Source organism: Molossus molossus, unplaced genomic scaffold (assembly GCF_014108415.1).
Source record: "Molossus molossus isolate mMolMol1 unplaced genomic scaffold, mMolMol1.p scaffold_m16_p_1, whole genome shotgun sequence".
Classification (NCBI taxonomy): domain Eukaryota; kingdom Metazoa; phylum Chordata; class Mammalia; order Chiroptera; family Molossidae; genus Molossus; species Molossus molossus.
Window position 1 is genome coordinate 204340243 of NW_023425344.1, and position 23365 is coordinate 204363607.

At 41.9% G+C, this 23365-nt stretch overlaps 1 protein-coding gene across 1 annotated transcript in view; it reads left to right on the top strand.

Annotated features, from left to right (window-relative positions):
* IQCH (IQ motif containing H) overlaps positions 1-19899 on the top strand; it is a 126166-nt gene extending 106267 nt beyond the window's left edge. The window contains exon 14 of the mRNA XM_036250778.1: positions 19888-19899. Within this exon, the coding sequence (XP_036106671.1) occupies positions 19888-19899 (12 nt within the window). The remainder of the gene's footprint in view (positions 1-19887) is intronic.
* The last annotated feature ends 3466 nt before the right edge of the window (positions 19900-23365 follow it).

Sequence of the window (23365 nt, forward strand, 5' to 3'; positions counted from 1 at the left end):
GAACAGACTGTAATGTCATCAGGTTTATGATCAGTTGACAGCCCCCTTTGAAGACTGAAGATAAACCGCACAGATGAAACCATAATGAGGGTGCACCCAGAACTAATGCCCATGCAGTGCTTCCTCTGTGCCTGTTCTTTTAAGTAATATGCTATGCCCGGGGAAAGCAAAAACTTTTCGGGACTCTAAGGAAGAGCTGTTATCCCATGTCACAAATAGGTGGCAAAGAACTGTCATTTATACCAGGTACATGGGTTTCTGAGCCAGTGTACTCCACTATCACCAACTGAAGTCAGAAACAAGATCAATGAGTCCCAGAGGTGCATGTTTTAGAAATGAAAAGGAGTCACCTAAAGTTTAAACTTTTAATTAACGTCCCGTCAGAACAGGCATAAATCGTTGCCCTTTCTACCTATTTTTCCACCTCCTCTCCCTCTCTGGCCCCTTTGCACCGCAGTTGGTGAGTGGCCAGAAGGGACCATCTTCCCAAGATCTTAAAACGACCCAAGTCATTTATAAGCATTTTTAACAGCACATGATCTGTAATGAATGATTAAGTAAAACCTTTTGTGTTAAATTATGATGTTAATAATGATTCTGTCTCCTGTAATTTATTATGAATTCTCCAGTGCGCTGGGTTTGATTTTGATAGAATGCAACAACAAAGTTTATGTGATGACTTTATTTTTAGAATTCCTTCTTTGAAGGCACACATTTCCCCCACTACTGCTGCTACTGTAATTATGTACAAAACCAATCACTCATTAGAGTTAGGATACATTATCTTCGAGACAGATGAGGCTAAATAAGCAGCACATTAATAATTCAGAGAGCAGTTCATTATGCATGTGGATGCCTGCTTCATAACTGAAATAAGAACCTCATCAGCCTCTGCCAACCCTTAAACAATAGTTCTGTGTTATTGCAACCACATTCAAGTTTACGCTTGTTAAACTGCTACTTGGATTATTTTATCAAACATTCATTTATTTGTGGTCCCTTACTGCCGAGAACAGATTTTGGAAGCTCCTTTTTTAAGTTAATGATTTGAGCAATGGGTGTTATTAATTCTCAGAATATTATAAACATGATTAATTTTCAGGCAGAGATTTATTACATAAGGATTTCAACTATGTCAACGGAAATGCATCACTGTCAAAACAAGTATCATGGCGAAAATAGAATATGCTCCGCACTTCGAGTGCTGGTGCTCAGAACTAAATCAATTTAAATTGTGGCTGAAGCAAAATTATATTCTCCAGTGAAAAGGAGTATTTCCAGCTTCCTATATTTGACTTGAAGCATTCTTGTTAGATTGTGATTTAGAAAGGTAGTTTAATAAAACTAGATTTCTACCAACAATATTTTATCTTTTATTTTCCCCCTGTTCTACTAGAAAAGGCTAACCTCTGAAATTCCCATACATTCCCAGTGTGGCCAGTGGGGATTTGGAGTGAAGAGCACTGGTCAGGGGTCATGAATTCCAATCCTCTGTCTGCCTCAGTTTCTGCATTTGTAAAATAAGGGGAGGAGGCCTAAATGACCCCAGGGTCTCTTGAGGGATTTGATTTTATGGATCCTGTGAAATGGGGTTCTGTGCCAACCCTGGCCCAGGCAGCCTTGTGTACAATGGGATGCTGGGGACAGAGAGACATGTCCTGTAAGGGGATACAGGAAGGGCCTATTCCTTCATACCCCAGCCTCCCATTAAGAAGTCTTTTTCTTGCAGAATCTTTTAGAAAGGAGTAACAATATTGTGACAGGTCACATCCTAAGTCCTCATCAGCCATTACCTTAGTTATCAATTAGTACTTTCAGCAAGAATCAACTAGAAGTAAATTCAGCAAGTATTTACTCACCAACTACTTTGTGCCAGATGCTCTACTAAGCCCAGAAGCTACGAGGATGAATAGCAAAGAGCTCCAACTGTATTAAAGAACACAGGTCAGCAGATCACTATAATGCATATAATAATATGATCATAACATCCACAGTGTATCAAGGCTTGACCCCAAGCCAGGTACTTTAAGTGCTTTACATGAATCTTTATACAACCCATATATTAGGCGGGTGCTGGTATTATGCTTGTTTTTAGATAAGAAGACTAAGGTTAAGAGATGTTAAGCAACTTGTGGAAAGTCACTCAGCAAGCAAGTGTGGAAGTCACGATTTAAGCCCAGGTCTGACAGACTTCAAAGCCTGTGTGTCTGACATTGTACATTGGCTGAGAGTCAATGATCCAGCCTCAGAGTACAGCTTTAGCTCATCCCTGAAGAAGTCTCTGGTTGAGGCCACAGAGAAAGCTCTTCTTCCAAAAGAGGCTTCATCTACCTATGTGATGAGGTTGTTTCCATGCATGGGGCCATTATCCACTGGATTCTAATTTGCTCTGAACTAGGCTGAGACTCAGTGAGCACTGAATAGGCCAGATGGTCATGGAGGAGTTTTCTGATACTATAAAATCCATATAGGTTGTAATATCCTTGGCAGACTTTACAGAATCTGAAGAGAGTAGATTATACAAATCAACTTTATTAAAATGATGTTTTCTCTTTGTATAATGCTTTATACTTTAAATAGACATGAGCATACTTGACCCACATAATAACCTTGAAAAATAAAAAAGATGGGTTATCACAGATTAGGAAACTGAAGCCATGCAGAGTTAAATGAGCTGCCCAAGGTCATAAAGTTAAGTGGCAAAGCCAAGGTCTTCTGAGTCAAGTCCCTTTCTAATAAAAAGGTTTATTGGTCAGTTGGTCAGTTTTTATTTTAAATAATGTTCTATACTTATGAAATTATTTCAATTCACAAATGATAATAAGAGCCAACATTTTCTGAGTGTTTACTCTGTGCCAGACACTGTTCCCAGGTCTTTACGTCCTCATCTAAACCTCACGACAACACTGTCACCTGGCTATCAGGCTGGATAAAGGACAACTCTAGATCACCAATAGCTTTTTCCTGTAGAAACCATAGAGCTGGTTAAATCTTTTATAAAGTAGATGTATCGTGTATGTTCATTTTATTAGCATTATAATTACACACTTATTAAGCACTTAATAAATGCCAGGAATTCCACCAAGCAGTAGGGATACAAAGACATTTGACAGACTCCCCATCCTTGAGGAGTTGAAAAGAAATATAAAATAGCACATTTGCAGGGAGGAACTCAAGCCCTCATGTAAGTGCTACTTGAGTAACAGCCCCACAACCTGCAGCTAAAGTTCTTGGGAAAAACTACTGTGGACTGGGTGGGGCAGGGAACGCATTATTAACAACATAGCACTTGGTCTATCCTTAAAAACTAGGAAGTCACCAAGTCTTGAGGAGAGGAAGACCTCCCCCAGAAGGAGGAACAGAAGCCAAAAAGAGTTTGTGGTCTGTTGGGACATGGCAATGAGCCTGCTGGGCCGAGGCAGAGGCTCTGGGAAGTGGGGAGTGAGAAAAGTGGTCAGAGCAGTCCACGGAGCAAGTTTGGGGAGTCTGCCCACCCAGCCAGGTACGTGGACTGCAGCTTGAAGGCAAGGAGGAGACACTACCGAGTTCTGAGCATTGACCAACCTGCATTCAGGAAACAATCAATCTGGTGGCAATGCTCAGAATCCCAGGGACCAGCAGGGAAAGGACCAGCTTGGGAAACTACATTTAGTGTAGGTCCAAAATGCTCCAGGACCCATAGATGCTTTCAAAGAAACAGCAACAAAAATAGTAGCTACCATTTATCAGGTGCCAGGAACAGTGCTAGATGCTTACTTAATCATCGGAAGTCAGAGACGTTAAATGACACTCAAGATCACATGTATAGCAAGGGGCCTAGTCAGGCTGTGAACCTCAGTCAGTCTGGCTCCATGTATCCTTTCTACTACAGAAGTCTGCTGGCACCCCACCTCCCATGGGGAAAGGAGAAACGCTCTCCAGGCCAAAAATGTCTGGACTAGGATGGTCATGGTCATGGAGAAGAGGCAGCTTGGAGACATATACCAAATATCCTGACTTCCTTTCAGATTCTTTATGACTCACAAGCCGAGGTCTAGGAGAGGGGGAATTTCAGTCTCTCTCTGTAGAGAGGAAGAAACCTCAGGACAGCCTGTCTTTGCTTGCTGTCCAGAAACACTGGGCACTGAGCTCTTCTACATGGTTCAGAGCCAAGGTAAACGGCATTGAGCTGGATCCTACTTCCAGATGCCTGCCTACTTCTCTCCCTTGATGACTGGGGCCTGATCTTGTATTTGCTAGTTTATATACTATGGCAGCATAAGACAAGTTTAGAAGACAAAAATAACCTTGGAATTATCTTGTGAATTCATGGTAATTACCATGCAATTACATGCTAAGTAACCACAATGGAATTCCAGAGTATTTACAGTTCACTTCCGTATACAAGAGCTCAGGCTTCTGGGCCTTTGCTGTGCAGACGGGAGCATGGCACAGCCTGGCATGGCAGGGCGAGCAGGCCTGGTGGCCGTGCTCTTCCCCACTGGCTGAACAGCTGCGCCAGAACTTCTTGCCGCTGGTTCTTGTAATCCCACCAATAATTCCTGACAAGTCCACCACAGCCACACCCTCTTCCAAAAGATGTCCTCTGAGATCAAGGCCTCAAGTGAATGCCCTGAGTGGTCATTCTCTAAGGATGGCGTGACTGACCTCTGGCTTTGTGAATCTCCTTCTTATGCCCCAAAGCACTCATTAACTGGAAGCCCCCTGAATTATATCCTGTGAAGTCTCAAGTGAGAGGGAGTGCTATCCACTTACAATGTTTCATTTATCCATTCTTTCTTCCATTCAAAAAACATAGATGGCGTGCGTGTTTGCAACATACCCGGCCTGCAGATTCAGAAAGCAAACAGTGCCTGCCCTCAGAAAGCCTCCGGCCATATAAGGGGGACAACTCATGATAGGTCAGGTGATAACAAGTACAGCTGTGAGACATATGAGGCTCAGAGCTTCTCTTGTAAAAAGAAAATTCCCAGTGGTTACAAATGGGACAGTACTAACAGAGGCGCACAACTCAAGATGCATGAGCCCGGGGGAGCCCAACGTTGTTATAGATGTGGACTCAGCTTACACATGGGAAGAGCAGGCTTAATTAATAGTGCTGATAATGTGACCATCAGATATAATACTTGATGTAAATGTTGAAGGAACATAATATGTGGGGGGAAAATGTCTCGAAAGGTGTGTGTGTGTGTGTGTGTGTGTGTGTGTGTGTGTGTGTGATGTCCATTCTCTGCTAGACACTCAGTCAGCCTCAGTTCCCGTGTATGATCTCAGAGATGGAGAAAGTGAGGTGTCACAATAGGTAGTGTCAGTCTCATGATCCTTGCAGCCAGCTGGGGACCGACAGCATCTCTTTCTCCTTCTATTTCAAGTACTGCACTAGGACAGGCACCTGGTTGCTCAGCACTCGAGGGTCCCCAATGTTTAAAATCTGGGCCAGGTGCCTTCATTTTCTATGCCCAAAGGTTGGCTGTGGCCCTGTTTGCTATTCTCCAAATTCACAGTCATCCAAGGACAAACATAGCTGATTGTCAAAGGCAAAATCACATCTCACAAAGGATATGCCACTGAACTGCAGGATCCAATACTTTCTTTTGTACATATTAAATTTTAAATGTTTTTAGGAAATATTATAATTGAAATACTTCAGGCCTACTGTAACCTCTTTGGGGTAGCTCCCACTGAAAGGCACACAGGATAAAGGATAACAGTTTCCCAAACAAAGAAAGCAGCTAAAACAAAAATTCTAACATCGGTCCTCTCAAGCAGGTGGCCTATGCTTAGTGCCTTGCTTCCAAAGAGCACAGTGTGAAGGGGAGAGTATATTACAGTGAGAAACCTGGCAAAAACTACCTTAGCCAGGAGATCCAGATTGGCCTCGTCAGTCGTGTTGATACAATAACCTTGATTTGAGGTAACAAAAGAGCACTTTCCCTATGGAGTCCTCCTCTCAGAAACACATTACCCATTCTAATCATAAGAAGAACATCCGGCAAACCCAAATTGAGGGGCATTTTATGAAACAGCTGAACAGCACTCCTCAAAACTGTCAAGATTATAAAAAACAAAGAAAATCTGAAAAACCATTACAGTCCAGGAAAAAACTAAAGAAACATGACAACCAAAAATAATGCAGTACCCTGGATGGGATCCTGGAACCAAAAAATAAAAATACAAAGGAAGTGGTGTTGGGGGGAAGCAGTTAGGGGAAAAACTAATAAAACTGAAACATAGTATGGACTTAAGTTAATAGTAATGTAGCAATTTGGTTTCTTAGTTATGACAAACGTAACAAATCAATGTAAGATGTTAACATTGGGACTGACTATGGGGTAAATAGGAACTCTCTGTATTATCTTTGTAATTTCTCTGTTAATCTACAACTATTCTAAACTCAAACATTTATTTAAATGTTTTGTAAAGAGTCTTACGTTCAGTTGTGGTCTTTTCCAGTCGCCGGCCACCTGTCGCTATGCAGTGATGACTACCCACCTGAGGCACAGCAACCTCTCGCTGGTTTTCCACTACGTTTTATTCCAGATGTGTAAGGCCCATGGCATTGGCTATGACATTGAGGTATGAAGGGTGACAGTTGGCCATGGCCAACGCTAGACCAAATGAATACAGGCCTGTGGGCGATCTAGGCAACTAATAATCTGGGCCCTTCGGACAGATCTTGTCTAAGCGTTAGTTTGGCGTGTATTTGGAGTAAGGCTGGGAGCTGCTTGGGGACGGGTAGAAAGGCAGCTCCACCAGGGGTAGTACTTCGTCCTGGGAAGTACAGCTCTGTCCCTAAACTTGCACACCCACCTTGGTCAGGTAAAAGCTTTGTAGCTCACCAGACTTAGGAGGAGTTTGGGGGACCATCTCTTGATCCTGAAACATGTCCTTAAGCTCCTGACCCCACCCAAAGCTGTTCCTCAGCATCTGTCCTCTGTCTTAGTCTGCTCAGGATGCCATAACAACAACAACAGAAATGCATGTCCCATCATGCTGGAGGCCTGGGAGCCCAAGGAGAAGATGCTGGTCACTGGGCTCCTAGTGAGGGCTCTCTTCTCAGCTTCCAGACGGCCACTTCTCCTCCGTCCTGACATGGAAGCGAAAGAGAGAGCTCTGGCGTCTCGTAACCTCTTTTATACGTACTCCAGTTCTATCGGGACAGGGTCCACCTTACGACCTCATTTAACCTTAATCACCTCCTTAGAGGCCCCGTTTCCAATATAGTCACATGGCGTTAGGGCGCAACATGTGCACTGGGGGGAGGGAGGCATGCAATTCAGCTCATAGCATCCTTCTACCTACAAATAGTAGTTTCTTTCTAGAAGGAGTTCTAATGAAAACAATTTCTCCCATTTTGGGTCTCTTTTCAGTGATATTGATGGCCCCTGTCCAGTCACTTCATCCTTAATGTAGATGGATGGGGACGAATGAGATATTATATCTCCTTCCTAAACCAGAACCTCCAGTTTGTGCCTAGAGACTCATGTTACCCTGGGAAACAGTTTCATGTGTTTGTGCTTTGATTCAGGCTTTTCACATCTCTGACACTGATGACTATTCAAGACCTGAGTGACCCATGTGGGAGACCCACCCACATCACATCAAACATATTAAAATACAGGCACCTCTCACATAATGTCATTTATAGATGTAATTCTTAATGACATAAAAATTGGGCAATAACCAATTGATCAAATGTTTTGACTTGCAGATATTCAGTTCTACATTTATTAATTTTTATTTTTCATACTTGAGAACAAACACAATTTTTCAAGGGTTGGGTCTTTTTATAGGTCCTTGAAAAGCATATAGCCCTTCGGCACAAAGCCAGCAGTGACCAGAGCGGCCCTGCTGACACGTGGCCATCTCCACCCGCTGCAGGGCACTGTCAGGGTGCATGAGGCCCTTTGGTTAGACTGATTCATGCTGTTTGTAAACATGTATAGTGGAGCGCATATTCTCTTACAAATTACATTAAAATTGGTAAACTAGAGAGAAAATGGGAAAAGCCAGATTGAACAGATCTACCTGAAAATAATTATTACATCTGCTCGACATAATCCCTTTGGAATTAAAAAGTTTTTAGCCCCAAACTGATTAGACTGAAACATTTCTATGTACCAGAAGGTGGCTACATCTAACTCTAGCTTTGTCTGAATCCTGTTTGTTTTATTTCGTTCTAAAATATCGAAGCAGAACAAGCTCTGTGAATAGGCATATGTGGCAGAGAAAGTGTCCTGCCTGAAAGAAGACATACTCCGTAACTTTCTAAATTATTATTAGAGATATATTTCTTTGTCTAAAGACTTCATACTTGATTGAAGTTCTAATACTCCTGGGAAAAGCAAAGCACCAAATTTCATGTTATGTATACCTTCGTGGCTCTGAGTTGATTCATTTCTAAGAACAAATGTTAGTACAGGAAACAGACTGCCACGGCCCAGGAGACAGTGGACGGTGCGGAGGGAGCAGCTCGGGGCGAGGAGACTCACAGAGAGGGGCAGAGCGCTCTGAACACACCTCTGCCTCCAGCTCAGCGGGGCTGAACGACTTACAAAAGATGAGAGAGGACATGGGAGAGAAAGAGAATTAGGAATGGAAGACAATGGAGTGATAGACCCATATGAAGAAGAAAAAGATAACAGAAGAAAAGAGAAGATAAAAACCTCTCTTTTAAGAGAGGAAGAGACTGGAAGAATCCATTTTTTAAAATGAAGAGGATAAACAGAAAGAAAAAGAGCAAATAATAAACAGAAGCACAATAAGAAAAAAGAGAGAAGAAAATGGAGTCTTAAAGTCTGAGATGAGGAAAAAGAGTCATGTGACTACTTGGAAAACCTGGAAATTCTTCAACAATACCCTTGCTCTAGTTTTCCTGAGATGGGTTCTCGTCTTTTCAGACCCTGGGGTCAATCCCTGGTCAGACTGTCCCCTTGTTCACTTGACTGCCCATCTTCAACAGGCAGGTGATGGACCAGCCTAGCACCGAGCCCAGCACTAGTACTTCATTATCTCTTTAATCTTCGTACCTCTCTTGTAAGAAGCTATTATTTCTACCAGATCACACTGAGGAATTTAGGCTCAAAGAGTTTAAGCACTTTCCCAAGATCACACAGCTAGTCATTCTGTGGAACTGATGTTTGAGTCATTAATTGTCCATAAAGTCAAATAACCAGCAGTCCCCTAGGTGCCTTTCCCCCACCTAAGGACTAACTATATCTAAAATATTATCACCAACCCACCCAGCATTCTGGGAACCATTACAAATAAAATATTCCATCTAGGTACCCCTCACGTATTCCTTAGCTAAATAAGCATGAACGTCTTCATAGCCACCATGACTATTTCTACCCTACCAAAGAAAAAGAAGAAGCTTCGTTTAACAATTAACTTCTCTGAACTTTTATTGCCTCCTTGAGAGATGCTGAGTCAAAGGATCCGTGTCACCTCTGCTACCTGCTCCCACTCTTGGTCAAATTTAATGTGGGTGTTCTTCCCAGAAAAAGAAGCAACATTAACAATGTATCATTGTCAATGCTACCAAAAGAAGAATCTTTAAAAGTCCTTATTCTCAACATTCATGTTTTTCTCCCCATTATTATCGCAGAATTTCAAACGATGTTTCTAGTCCAAGATCTCAGAGAAAGACAAAAAGGGAAATGAGATCACCCAATGAGTTTATTTTTCCTTGCTGAATATTGGAAGGAAGCATGGCTGAGTTTATAACCAACTTGGTGGGTCTCATGCTTGGTATTTCTGCAATGCTACAAAATACCCCCACTGATTTGCTAATGAAATGAAGTTTCAATGAAAGCCATATGGGGGGAAGTGTCATGTTTACTGCCTGCGACTGTGTGGGGCAGGATGGTCTCACACACACAGGCAGTGTGCCATGGCCCTAAATAGCTCCACCACCACCAGCGGTCACTTCCTCAGGCCAGGATATTGCCATGGTGGCAGTCATTGGGACTGTCCAAAACATTCTGATTCTCCTCCTTCCAGACGCACAACAAAAGTATGCTTCCTCAGCCCTCTCCCGGAAGCCAAGCACGGCACTGCAACTCCGTTTGGCCCGTGAAATCTGAGCGAAAGGGATGGGTGTCCTTTGTATGCAGAAGCCTTTGAGGGCCACTTCGTGAGTTGCCATATATCGTTTTCCTACTGTAGAAATCATGGAAGCACTTTGAGACGTAGCTTCCTTCAGCCTGGGTCCCCAAGTGTTCCAACACTACCAGAAACCCATGCCAGCCCATGTGGGAAATGCAGCATGAGCGCAAATCACACTTTTGTTGTTATAAACAACTAAGAATTTTGGGGGGGTTGTTTGGTTTTTTAAATACTGCAGCATAACCTAGACTACCTGATTGATTCAGAAATCAGTGTCAAGAAAAGGATGCTCCCCAAACAGAAAACAAATATCATCATTTCAACATGGAGTTACTATAAAACTTACTGAGATACTTTACTTTTTGTACTAAGTCTCTGAAAGCTACAGCAGCACATCTCAGTTTTGATTATGCATATTTCAGGTTCTCAGTAGTCCCATGTGGCTAGTAGCTTTCATACTAGACAGCGTGGTAAAGGGTGTGAGACGCCGGACAGATCAATGCGTCAGAGGGTCCAACCCTGGCCGCCCACTGGAGTGGCCTGAGTGGGGAGCTCTACAAAGCGCAGATGCCCAGGCAGGGCTGGGCTTGGGGTAAGACAAGCAAGGCACAGAATTTAAGGGAGCACACACACACCCTTCAATATTAAAGATAAATAATATTACAATGCAATATGTTAAAAATAAAATTTAATGCAAAAAATCCATAATGAACAAAATATCAAAATTTGCGATAAAAACAAACTATTTTTCCTTAACCTCAGGCTCTAATATGGCTCAGCATGACTCTATACCCAGGGCCCACTCCAGACCAACTGAATCGGTGTTTCTGGAGGTGGGGCCTCAGGCATTCTGTTTGTAAAGCGCTCGGATGATTCCGGTGCACAGCCGGCACTGCTCCAGTCCATTGTCTGTCCTAATGCCCAGGTTTCCTGATAAAATGGGGAGTCAGTGGGCACTCATAATCCTGGCATGCGATGTCTGCTACCAAATCCCCAAAATGTTTCCTTCTTTTGTACTTCCAGAAATCAGAAGTTCAGAATTTCATGGGGCAGCCATTTCCACTATTGAACAACTCCAGTGTTAACTTTTATTAATTTGGAGAAAACTGATACAAGATCATTTTTAAAGCAGAATAAAATAATGCCTCTCATACAGATACAAAATTAAACACATGATAAATATTTTACTTAACAGAGAAGAAGTAGGCAGATGTTATAACCAGTACAAAAATGAATAAAAAAAAAACAGACATCTTTATAGATCAGGAATATTGAAATGAATATGCAAATGGTGCAAAACTGGCTTTTCCACAAGGGGAGCAGGAGAGAAAAATCAAGGAAACTGTGAACAGAATCTGCTTGTCTCTCAGACACCTACAGAGTTGTAAAATATCTTCCATAGAATCAAGGTAATAAGATGGGCCATAGACAACACACAGTTTTCCATTGAAATACAAATTAGTTTCCACACAACAAATTGCTTCTCTCTATACGTATTTTTTTATCCTCACCCAAGGATATTTTTCTGTTTATCTTCAGATAGAGTGGGAGGGAGGGAGGGAGACGGGTAGAAACATCGATGTGAGAGCAACACATCTACTGGTTGCCTTCTGCACGACCCCGACCAGGGCTGGGATGATCTGCAACCGAGATACATGCCTTTGGCCGAAATCGAACCCACGACTCACTGGTTCACGGGCCGATGCTTTAACCTCTGGGCCAAACCAGCCAGGGCGCATGTTTTTACCCACTGCTCTTAGAACAGTGTTTTCAAATGTTGATGTACATGAGAATCATCTAGGAAGTGAGCTAAAAGGCAGATTCCCTCCCAATGATCCTGAGCTTGGATGATGCCCATGAAAATCAATTTTGTTTTATTTTATTTATTTATTTATTTATTTTTTTATCCTCACCCGAGGACATTTTTCCGTTTTTTGTTCAGATAAAGTGGGAGGGAGAAAGAGAGGGAGAAACATCGACGTGAAAGGGACACATCGAGTGGATGCCATCCGCACGACCAACCAGGGCCAGGGACAAACTGCAACCGAGGTACGCGCCCTTAGCGGGAACCGAACCTGGGTCTCTCTGGACCACAGGCTGATGCTCTAACCGCAGATCCAAACCGGCTAGGGCTGAAAATCCATTTTAACAAGCACCTTAGATTATTCTGATATGGGTATTCTGAGGATCTAATTTCAAGGAACACCTTGTTCTAGACAAGAGATAAGTGCTGGTGAAGATGTGGAGTAAAGGGACCCTTGTGCCCTATTGGTGGGAATGTAAGTTGGTGCAGCCACTGTGGAGGTTCCTCAAAAAATTAAAAATACAACGACCATATGACCCATCAATTCCACTTCTGGGTGTCTGTCCAAAGGAAACAAAATCGCCATCTCAAAGAGATATCTGCACCTCCGTGTTCATTGCAGCGTTATTCAAAATAGCCAAGATATGGAAACAACCTAGATGTCCATTGATGAATGAATGGATAAAAGAAAAGTGGAGGATTATTCAGCCATGAGAAAGAAAGAAATCCTGCCATTTGTGACAACATGGATGGACCTTGAGTGCATTATTCTAAATGAGATAAGCCAGATAAAGACAAATATTGTATGATGTCACATATATGTGGAATCTAAAAAGCCAAACCTATAGAGACAGAGAGTAGATTGGGGGTTTCCAGGGGTAGTGAGGAGATGAGAATTGGAGATACACTGTTAAAGGGTAAAAACTTGCAACTAGAAGATGAATCAGTCCTAGAGAGCTAATGCACAGCATGGTGATTATAGTCAACAATACTGTATTATATACTTACTTCAAAGTTGCTAAAAGACTGTATCTCACTGCAAAAAAGAAATAGTCACATGATGTGACAGAGGTCTTGACTAGAGCCACAGTGGTAATCATATGCAATATATGAATACATCAAATGAATATGTTGTAAACCTTAAATTTACACAATGCTATATGTAAATTATATCTTAATAATAATAATTGAAAAAAACAACAGCATGCCTGGCTAGTGTGGCTCAGTGGTTGAGCGTGGACCCATGCACCAAGAGGTCACCAGTTTGATTCTTGGTCAGGGCACATGCCCATGTTGTGGGCCAAATCCCCAGTGGGTGGCATGCAGGAGGTGGCCAATCGATGTTCTCTCTCATTGATGTTTCTGTCTCTCTCTCACTCTCCCTTCCTCTCTCTCTAAAATCAATAAAGAAACACACACACACACAACAACAACAACAACAAAAGCACTGCCCTAGAATATATCTATTCCATTTTCTCAAGACAGCCTTTCCAAATGTACTTCTCACAATATTTGCAGATAACTTTAGATTTTAATTCAAATCAGTCTTAGGGTAGTACATTTTCTTTACTTTGTTTTCAACATAATATACTATTTCTTTTCTCCCCATTCAAATTTCACAGGACAGACAAGGAACTGTTTTTATACTATATGAACACCTGAGGAGAGACAAGATGGGAATGTTGTGAGTATGAACTATGTCTATGAGATGTAATAAGCTAAGAAAATAGACTGTAACAACCAATAAGTATGACTCTTCTAATGTTTTTATTTTAATTGAATTTATTGGGGTTACATTGGTTAGTAAAATTATATAGATTTGAGGTGTACAATTCTATAATACATCATCTGTGTATTGTATTGTGTATTCCCCACCCCAAGTCAAGTCTCCTTCTGTCACTATTTACCCCCCTTTACCCTCTTCTACCTCGCCCCACCCCATTTCCCTCTGGTAATCACCATACTGTTGTCTTTCTATGAGGGTTTTGTTTGTTTGTTTGTTTTTATAATTTTTTAAATTGATTTTAGAGAGAGAGGAAGTGAGAGGATGAGAGAGATAGAAACAGCAATGAGAGAGAACATCGATTGGCTACCGCCTGCATGCCCCTCACTGGGCTAAGATTAGGCCCACAACCTGGGCATGTGCCCTGACGGGGAATCGAACCAGCAACCTCTTGGTGCATGGGTCGATGCTCAACCACTAAGCAACACCAGCTGGGCTAGGTTTGTTTGTTTTTTAATCAGCATGCTGATTTACTAGAAGTCTCTCTTATTTTATTTAGATCTTCAAGTATTTCATAAAATGACTTTAGATGTGTCAGTGGGGATTCATAAATATAATTGGTTAATCATCCAGATTGATAAGTAAAAGGCTAGTTTCAACAACATATCACACTCAAATGCACACACACACAACACATCTGACTGATGATGAAAGAGTTCGGATGCTGTGACCTTGGAAGGGCTAGCATACTTAGAAAAGTGTTCTAGTGCCTTTGGCAAGGGGCACCCCCAAAAGGCAGGGTTGGTAGCTCCTCCTCAGACCTAGTTCTGGCTGTGGGACAGTCTTCTTCAGATCCACATATGCCGAGAAGAGTCCCTCTGGCAGCATCAGGGGGCTTCTCTGTGCTTCCCTGTTTCCTGCAAAGTTCTCTCCAGGGAATATTGGAGAGTTGGCAAAGCCTCTCCTGATCTGGGACTCAGAACTTTAGGGCCACCATCTTGAATTGTATCTTATTTCATATCTTGGAGTAGGGTTATTTGGTGCCTTTAAGTCATTCTAATTTATTGGGAAACCATTTCTGCTCTGTATGTCTCTCCTTATAACATCTACAGCAGGGTGACCTCACATTGAAATCTACACACGAAGATCTGGTCTCATAAAAAACTGACCAAGGTCCAGCCGGTGTGGCTCAGCGGTTGAGCATCGAGCCATGCACCAAGAGATCACCAGTTCGGTTCCCGGTCAGGGCACAGGCTCAGGTTGTGGGCCAAATTCCCAGTGGGAGGCATGCAGGAGGTAGCCAATCAATGTTTCTCTCTCTCCCTCTCACTTCCTCTCTCTCAAAAATCAATAAATGAAAAAAAATTAAAAATTAAAAAAAAATTGACCAAGTAAGAGCCAATTCCTCTATTAAGTGTCAATGTTCCTGAAGAGCCTCAGTTTCCCCCCAGATGCTCAGTCTCTCAGACACTGGTTCCAGTGTTGCACACAAAAACAGGCAAGACAGGCTCCCTTGCCTATCTCGAGCCTATAGACAGGTCTCAACTCCCTATCTAAAGTACAGCCCTTTATTTTATCAAAGTATTATCAGTTGTAACAAGCATCATAAATGGTTTAGCATGTCAACTCTTGATAAGCCAGGAAAGGGGAGAAGCTTACCACAAGCCAGAACACCAGAGAAGAAATAGTTCCTATTCACTCCCTCCAAACTTGTCACTTTGATGCCAGGGCTATGGCAGGACATAGGCCACCAAGCAGTTATGGGGACTGGGAGAACCAAGCACTCAACTGGATTTGAAGTTGGCAAGCTGGGGAATAAGCAATTTGTATAGTTATGACTCTAATTAATCAGGTAAGTTTCAAGGTCCAAGTACATTTCTAAGCTCAGGAATTCAGATAATGGGTTAGTTAAGTACAAGAACTAGAAGTCAGAACACAGAGACATAAACTCCCGGGCACTGGCTGGCATGAAAGGTAGACTGAAAAGGGCACGCTGGGCCGGGACTAGAACTAGACAAACCCTCATGCACAGGGATGAGGCTGGGAGGAGTGACCGCCTTTCAGAAGAGGAAGAGAACAGCCAAGCAAGCAAAAAACGGGGTTCAGGTACCTAGAGGTCATCCCAAGAAGCAGCATCAGCCAGAAATGTTGCAACTACAAAGAGTAAAAGGACAACCTGAGGGCGAGTTGGAGGGTGCAAGACTGTAAGAGCTCAAAGAGGAGGCTGCTTTTAGAGACTAGGGTTGGCAAGGGGATGGGATGAAAGGAGCCTATCAGCAGAAGATGACATTCAGGAACAGGACTTGTGTCCTAGAATTGATGGGATGAAACAAGCATAGTGTTAACAGGGCAGAGCAGAGTTTCTGAAGTATGGGCCCTGGGAAGCATTAGCCAGGCAGGTGATAGTGCGTAGAGGACCAAGCAAGAGGAACACCATCACAAAATTTAGGAGTTAGAAGGAGACTGTTTTGTGAAAAAGGAAACCCCCCAATCACCAAGCTGACCAAGCAGCAAGGTTGATTTGATGCTGAAACCTACAGAATGAATAATTAGACCAAGAGGAACCCGCCCAGCTGTGCCTGCACATGCCCCCTGAGGCTTCAGGCGAGGATGCCTTGACCTGCAGACTAGCTTTGGTGGTAGAAATAGTCCTACTGATGTACCTTCTAGAATGAATGGTTATTGCTGCTCACACATCCTACAGAGGGGGCACTGTTGACAGGAGCCTACTGAAAGACTCTTTAGAGCCTTGTCTACTGTTTTCTGTCCCATCTTATTTTCATCCCTTACTGCAGGGAATGACTGGGAAAAGCAAGGAAGGACTTGGCGCTCAATTGACCCCATAATATAGAAGGGAGACTGAGGTTTAGAAAGGGGATGTGATTTGTTGGGGTCACACAGTAGATTGTATCTCCTGATCTCAAATCTATTGTTTTTTTCAATATACTGCAATGATGATATTGTGTGGCCACCCTGGAACCCTTCTACGGAAGATAAAGATTCTCAGGCTATTGTGCAAGTTTGTACTGAGTTTGCTAATTTACTTTTTCTGAATATTAGAAGGATTGAAGATCATCGCTGAGATTCTCACTTGCATCTAGCTGTACTTTCTTGAGTGTAAGATAAAAGGGTAGAATTATAGCTAGTATATCAGGGATTGCACTAAGGCATGAACATGGAGGTTGAGAATAGATAACTTAATAGACAGTGGCCAGCAGACAGTCCTCATTTTCTAGAACTCGTATTGAAAAAGAAAAGATGAGCAGATATAAGCTTTTTAATGTTCCCTTCGTGTTGCTTAAATTTTCTCTGGAGCTTTAAGGAGAGGCTTTTCATGAGATGGGTGGGCTCTGGCTTTATTGCAATCAGGTCACATTGGGTGAAGAAGGTTAGTTGACCACCTCTTTAGAAAAGATGAGGACTCCAAGATGGGATGACCGTACAGACCAGAATTTTGGGATGACCTTACAGACCAGAGTTTTGCCAGTATAACTTCATACCAACTCCATTTATTATGGGATATTTCTTGGAATAGTGGAATTTGAGGAGAAATTTCAGGGAAGGGAAAGTGAAGGACATTCTAGAAATGAATGAATTAATAGGGAAGGAGACGTAAATCCCTCCAGCCTCTTGGTTCCCAACCTGAGAACCATAAACCCCAGCAGGCTGAAGAAGGATGGTAGGGGGGGCACGAAGACATGCGTGGACCCCTACATCTCACATACACATGCACATACACCTGTAATTTTTTTAAGTATTTTTTCTTTATTGATTTTAGAGAGAGAGGAAGGGAGAAGGAGAGATAGATAGAAACATCCATGAGAAACAATATCAATTGGCTTCCCCCTGCCTGCTCCCCACTGGGGATCAGGCCCACATCCTGGGCATGTACCCTGACTGGGAATCGAACTGGTGACCTCTTGGTACATGGGTCGATGCTCATCCACTGAGCCACACTGACTGGGCTATACCTGTAATTTTTTAAAGTATCGTTCTCAATCTTTAGTATAGGTAAGAATCACCTGGGGAGCTTGGTGTTCCTAGATTTCAAACCCAAAGATTCCGATTTTGTTGATCTGGGATAGAGCCATGAGTCTGCTGTTTTAGAAGCACTCAGGGTCTAATATATACTAACCCTGTGGCAATAAAACATGAATACCTTTTTTTAAAAAAATAATTTTTCTTCATTTATTTTAGAGAGAGAAGGGAAAGGGAGAGAGATATAGAAACATTGATGAGAGAGAACATTGATTGGCTGCCTCCTCGATGCCCCCCACTGGGGATCAGGCCCACAACCTGGGCATGTGCCCTGACCAGGAATCAAACCGACGACCTCTTGGTGCATGGGTCAATGCTCAACCACTGAGCCTTACCAGCCGGGCATGAACACCTTTTTAACATTATCAACTCTGAAGTTGCCTTGAGTGATATTTATTCTCCTAAAAGAAGAGATACTAATGTTCAGTAGCTTTAAGGAAGGCAGTCCTTAGATTTGGGAAATGTCACTCAAAATGTTTGGGAGCACAGATCTAATCCAATTCCTTCATTCAGAGATAAAGAAATGAAGACCCAGAGCGGTTAAGTAACTTTCCCCAAAGTCACACAGTGAGTGGCAGGACAAAGCCCTGTTCTCCTGTCTTGAGCCCTGGGAAGCTTTCTAATCTCAGTCTCACCCAAGGGAAAGCATGATTAGGTTGGAAGGCAGCCATTCTAAAAGGTCTACATCTTAGATTCTAAGTGGCTTATTTTACAGGTAACATCTAGGAAAGAAGTAATTCCAACTCTTTTTGCAGCTACCTTAAGGGGCAGCTAGCTCCCTAGGTTCACTCCCTCAGGACAGAATTTTTTTAAATTAATCCATTTATTTAATGTATTCTTTTTCTTTGATAAACAAAGTTCGAAAAATAGTTAGGAAAAATACCCTGGAGTTTTGTTTCCAAGTTAAAACTAACAACGATCTAGTTGTTTGGGAATGTTCACCGACCAAAGTATAACTCTACAAGATGGTTTACAAGTCATCTCAGAAATTTTCTTTTTTTTTTAAATATTTTTTCTTTATTGATTTGAGAGAGAGAGGAAGGGAGAGGGAGAGAGAGAAACATCGATGAGAAGCAACATCGATTGGCCACCTCCTGCATGCCCCCCACTGGGGATTGGGCCCACAACCTGCATGTGCCCTGACCAGGAATCGAACTGGGTACCTCCTGGTACATGGGTCAACGTTCAACCATTGAGCCACACTGGCTGAGCTGAAATTTTCTTTTTTTTTTATCCTCACCTGAGGACTTTTTTTTTTTTAATATTTTGTTTAGATAGAGTAGGAGGGAGAGAGAGACATCAACATCGAGTAGTTGCCACCCATGCGACCCAACCAGGGCCGGGAACAAACTGCAACTGAGGTATGTGCCCTTAGTGGGAACCGAACTCGGCTCTCTCCGGACCGCAGGCCAACACTCTAACCACTGAGCCAAACCGGCCAGGGCTCTTTCTTTTCTTTCATTCTTTTTTTTTTTTTCTTTTTCTTTTTCTTTATTGATTTTGGAGAGAGAGGAAGGGAGAGGGAGAGGGAGAGAGAGATAGAAATATTGATGAGAGAGAACATCGATTGGCTGCCTCCTGCATGCCCCCCACTGGGGATTGGGCCCACAACTGGGCATGTGCCCTGACCAGGAATCGAACTGGTGACCTCTTGGTGCATGGGTTGACACTCAACCACTGAGCCACACTGGCTGAGTTGAAATTTTCTAAAAGTGTGTGTTCAGCTTTATAAAGATAGCTAGCTGTCTGTGGATGGGGCAGTCTCTAAATGTGGATGGGGCGCACTTCTAAGTAGCAGGAGTCACTTGAATACATGAAGTAGAAAATAATACTGAACTACAAATGTCTCTGTAGACCAGGAAGTTGTTAGGCATGAATTACACTTAGCAACAATTCTATTAACCTAACTTCGACAATTTTTTAAATGAGCTAATACTGCTGTCCTCACTCAGTGGTAGCCTTTTGCTGGGAATGACTGAATCTATTGCTATATTCTGCTAAGTTGATTAATAAAAAATATTTATTACTCAAATCCTTTTTGTTGACAAGTTAAAATGGAGCCTCATCTTTCATATCTCCCTGAAGATTGCCACCTTGTGAGATTGAAAACACTCATTAAATTCCGTCACCAGACAGGCACAAATGAGAGGGTGATTGTTTTTAAGCATGTGAGGGGAATCGTTGGTAAACTCATTTGTTTGGATATCATTAACAGAACAATCGGTGAGGATCTCCAGGGGGTCCTCATGACCTTTGCTCGCAATCTCTGCATCATCCATCAAGAAATATCAGCACCTAATATGCAAGGCGAGACCAATTTTAAGGTGAGGTGTTAATTAACTAAGGATCCTAGTTGATTTCTATACAAGGGCTGAAAATACCTCATGCTGTATTGTAAACAAGTGCTAAACCGTTTTTGGTTTTTTTTTGTAAGCAGTACATTTTTACAACATGCAGGGGCAATATTGTAAGGTTCTCACTGAAACCATTAGTTAAATGTAATAGTTTGAAACTTTTTCTTTGAACTATAGTAGACTTATTTTAACTTGCTACCATTTACAAACCCCGGCTTACAATACAACAGGGCTTTCTGATGTTGGAGGTGAAATTAAAACATCACAAAGAAGCCAAAACAGACTGTTGCAGCCAAAAACCCTGAATATAATCTACCTAGATTTAATGTCTGGCTAGGGGTTCCTGGCGAGCCTGTTTCTAGAGCAGAGTCCCGAAGCTGGGAAGGACATGTGTTTAGGGAGAAGAGAATCTCGGCATGAACGTGAGCCACCTGCTCCACCTTGTTTCTCCAAAGTGGGGTAGATGTTTCATCACTAACTTTTGAGGCTTCCAAATGACCTTTAAATGTGTTGGTTCAGATAATCCAGTCATGTGTAAGTGACTAGATGTCTCTAAACTCTAGAAAACAGGAGCAAGATCTGTACAAGAGTTTTTAAAATACCAGCTGAACAGAAATGAACCCTTGGGATTGATTATGGAGGTTCTCATCTGACTTCCAGCCTGAGCCTTCATCATGTTTGAATGGGTCAAGTAACACAAAGGACTCAGAACCCACGTGTCATTTTTCTCTTAAATGGAAAGCCCAACCAAAGCTTGATAAGAATATGATTTTTGAATATGTTTTTTTTTTCCTTTGAGGTAGGGCCTGGTCCCTCTAGTAACAGTAATGATGATGATGATGCTTTACTCTTCAATGTGATTTTATGAGTGGCAAGATTGACCATTGCTTTCCTCACAACATGACTGAGAAAATTTAATTTAAAATTGGCCCAGTGTTGCATCAACTTTCACTGGTCCTAAAGGATCTATGCTCATCATTTATAGTCTAAGTTACTGTAGGCAAGCATCATTCTGTCGTTGCCACTGTGTGCGAAAATCTGAGACTGCACATGATCAGTTTACTTTGTCAAAACGTAGCCAATAATCAGAATCAGAGGGTGCTATGGACTTAATTTTGTCCTCTCAAAGTTCACCTTTGAAGCCTTAACCTCCAATGTGACAGGATATGGAGATGGGAGGGAATTATGTTTAAATGAGGTCGTGAAGGTGGTGTGCGAATGATGGGATTAGTGCCCTTAAAAGAGATGAGAGAGCTAGCGTGCTCCATCTCTCTCATGCTCTCGCTCTCGCTCTCGCTCTCGCTCTCCCTATCTCTATCTCTCTACCCCCTCACCATGTGAGAATACAGCAAAAACATGGTTGTCTGCAAACCAGGAACTGAATTGTCTAGCATCTTGACCTTGGACTTCCCAGCCTCCAGAACTGTGAGAAAAAAAGGTTTTGTTGTTTAAGCCACCCAGTCTATGGTAGTTTGTTATAGCAACCTGGGAATACTATGACAGATGGTTTATCCCCCAAACCACACAGATCTAGTAGACTCTGAGCTTGGACTTGAGGTTGACAGAGCCCAACTACCAATGACATAATGAAGGCCATTTCTCTGCCCTTTGTCTGACTTTCAAAATTAATCAAGTCAAATGTTTTAAAGCAGATTTCAAATATCTCATGGTTTCTAGCCTTCTCATGTGAATCATTATTATCTTAATATTTTTACTCTTGCTAGAAGGTCTAAAGGTAAAAGTGTTAAATGTCAACAAAATAGGAATAATAACAAAAACCTTGAAAAGTGAAATAGATTCATTTTGGGTAGTATTATCTGCTTACTATCCTCATAACATTCTAATAAATATTTTCAGCCCTGGCCTGTTTGTGTTAGGAGTTGGAGTGTCGGCCCTCAGACTAAAGGGTGGCAGGTCAAGGGCACATACCTGGGTTGCAGATTTGATCCCCTGCCCTGGTCAGGGTCGTATGAGAGGCAACCAGTCCATGTGTCTCTCTCACATTAATGTTTCTCTCTCTCTCCCTCTCTCTGCCCCACCCCCTTCCACTCTATCTAAAAATCAGTGGAGCCCTAGCCAGTTTGGCTCAGCAGTTAGAGCCTCGGCCCTTGACCAGGTTCGATTCTGGTCAAGGGCATGTACCTCTGTTGCAGTTCGTCCCCGGCCCTGATTGGGGTTATGTGGGAGGCAACCAGTAGATATGTCCCTCTCACATTGATGTTTCTCTCTCCCTCCCACACTATCTGAACAAAAATGGAAAAACATTCTCAGGTGCGGATTAAAAAGAAAACCAGTGGAAAAATATCCTCAGGTGAGGATTAACAAAATAAATAAATAAATATTTTCAGTTTATCAACAAGGATTTACCAGCAAAGTAAAGGCTGAATAAAAATGGAAGGTGATTCAGAAAAAGTATTTAATAAAATCCAACATCCTTTCTTGATATATAAAAAAATAAAACACTCAAACTAGTAATAAAAGGTAACTTCCTCAATCTGATAAGGGCATCTAGAAAAAAACCACAGCTAACATGATATTCCACGGCGAAAAACTGAAAGCTTTCCCCCCTAAGATCAGGGGCAAGATGACGAGGATGTCTAATCTCACGACCTCTATTCATCATTGTACTGACGGTTCTAGCCATGGCAGTTAGGCAAGAAAAAGAAATAAAAGGTCTCCAATCCAGATTGGAAAGAAATAAAACTATCTCTATTCACAGAAGACATAATCTTATATAAAGAAAATCCTAAAGACCCAGAAACAATATATTAGAACTAATAAACAAGATCACCAAAGTCACAAGACCCAAGATCAATATACAAAAATCAATTATATTTCTATACAGTAGCAATGAACAATAAAAAAATTTAAAAATTTTAAATCCATTTACAATAGCATCAAAAAGAATAAAATAATAATAAATTTAACAAAGTACAAAATCTGTCCACTAAAAACTATAAAACATCGGAAAAGAAAGAAGACCTAAGTAAATGGAAAGATACTCTATTCATGGACTGGAAGCCTTACTATTGTTAAGATGGCAATACTCTACAAATTGATCTACAGAGTCAATACAATTCCTATCAAAATCCCAGCTGGTTTTATTGCAAAAATGTACAAGATGATCCTAACATTCATGAGGAAATGAAGGGACACAGAATAGTCCAAACAATCTTGAAAAAACACACAGTTAATGCACTCACACTTTTCCATTTTAAAACTTACTACAAAGCTACAGTGATCAGTCAACACAGTGAAGTTCTGGCAAAAGAACAGACCTATAGATCAAGGGAATAGAATTGAGAATCCAAAATAAATTTATAATCAACTGATTTTCAA